We start from the raw sequence: 1,329 nt of genomic DNA, 5'->3' as shown, positions 1-1,329 counted from the left end.
CTAACTAACTAACTAACTAACTATCCGTGTCTCTCTGTGCGTCTGCAGAACTTCCTTCGGTGCCAGAACAACAAGACCAACTACAACCTGGTGTGTGAGACGCTCCAGTTCCTGGACATCATGTGTGGTTCCACCACCGGAGGCCTGGGCCTGCTGGGCCTCTACATCAACGAGTCCAACGTCCACCTCATCACCCAGACGCTGGAGACCCTCACAGAGTACTGCCAGGGGCCCTGCCAGGAGAACCAGGTAGACTGATATTGGACTGGTGTTGGACTGGTCTTAGACTGGTGTTGGACTGGGTAGCAGTCTGTTCTGGACCAGTAGTCCAGCTGGTAGTTGGAGTCTGGTTCCTTGTAATGATGTCAGTTTGGTAGGTGGTACAATCGTGTGATTCTCTACCGATCCAGATTGTGTGGTACCTTCAGCATCTCTACTGCCTTTGTTACCTACAGAACCACAGAATCACCAGAACCAGGAGTGACTGATGATAAATGACTAACTGTTGAGTCTTTGTCGTGTTTCTGGCGTGTCGTCGTCACTAACGAGGATGTTTGCTGTGTTTGTTCAGACGTGCATCGTGACCCATGAGTCCAACGGCATCGACATCATCACCGCCCTGATCCTGAACGACATCAGTCCTCTGTGCCGCTACCAGATGGAGATGGTTCTGCAGCTGAAGGTATCTGGTTCATGACCACCAGTATGTGGACGCTGCTGCCAGTCTGAAGCCTCACAAAACCAGTTGTCCTCTTATTTTTGCTCACAAATTCTCAGTGTGTGGTTCAGTCCAGATGTTGATGCTGCTTCTTCTCCCCGGCTGCCAGGACAACGCCTCCAAGCTGCTGCTGGCCCTGATGGAGAGTCGCCACGACAGTGAGAATGCCGAGAGAATCCTGTTCAACCTGCGGCCGCGAGAGCTGGTGAGACTCTGAGGCTGGTGTCGGTGGGAGGTGGAGGTGAGCCGAGTCTAACTGTGGTGTGTGCAGGTGGAGGTGATCAAGAAGGCCTACCAGCAGGAGAGCGAGTGTGAGGAAGGCGAGGTGTCTCCACGGGAGGTCGGCCACAACATCTACATCCTGGCTCAGCAGGTGATCCCACGCTGGCTTCTCCTTGGCTGCCAGGAGGAGTTCACAGTGTTCTGTCATTGGCTTACAGACTGTAAACAAAATGTTTGTTTGTTTTTACAGCTGGCGAGACACAACAAAGTCCTGCAGAACCTCCTGAAAGCCACAAAGAAGAGCAAAGAGGGAGATGAAGGGATCTCCTCCATGGTAACCATCCATCCATTATCCATCCATCCATCCATCCATCCATCCATCCATCCAT

At 52.4% G+C, this 1,329-nt stretch overlaps 1 protein-coding gene across 2 annotated transcripts in view; it reads left to right on the top strand.

Moving 5' to 3' along the window:
- The window catches only part of LOC103373590 (inositol 1,4,5-trisphosphate receptor type 3-like), an 8,910-nt gene that overhangs the window by 1,392 nt on the left and 6,189 nt on the right, over positions 1-1,329 (top strand). For both annotated transcript variants that reach the window (XM_008303505.1, XM_008303504.1), the window contains exons 4-8: positions 49-249; positions 572-682; positions 828-923; positions 990-1,091; positions 1,191-1,274. In XM_008303505.1, the coding sequence (XP_008301727.1) occupies positions 49-249; positions 572-682; positions 828-923; positions 990-1,091; positions 1,191-1,274 (594 nt within the window). The remainder of the gene's footprint in view (positions 1-48; positions 250-571; positions 683-827; positions 924-989; positions 1,092-1,190; positions 1,275-1,329) is intronic.

Source organism: Stegastes partitus, unplaced genomic scaffold, assembly GCF_000690725.1.
Source record: "Stegastes partitus isolate 25-593 unplaced genomic scaffold, Stegastes_partitus-1.0.2 Scaffold2021, whole genome shotgun sequence".
Lineage (NCBI taxonomy): Eukaryota > Metazoa > Chordata > Actinopteri > Pomacentridae > Stegastes > Stegastes partitus.
Note: the sequence above shows the minus strand (reverse complement) of the source record. Positions and strands in the feature narration are given on the sequence as shown.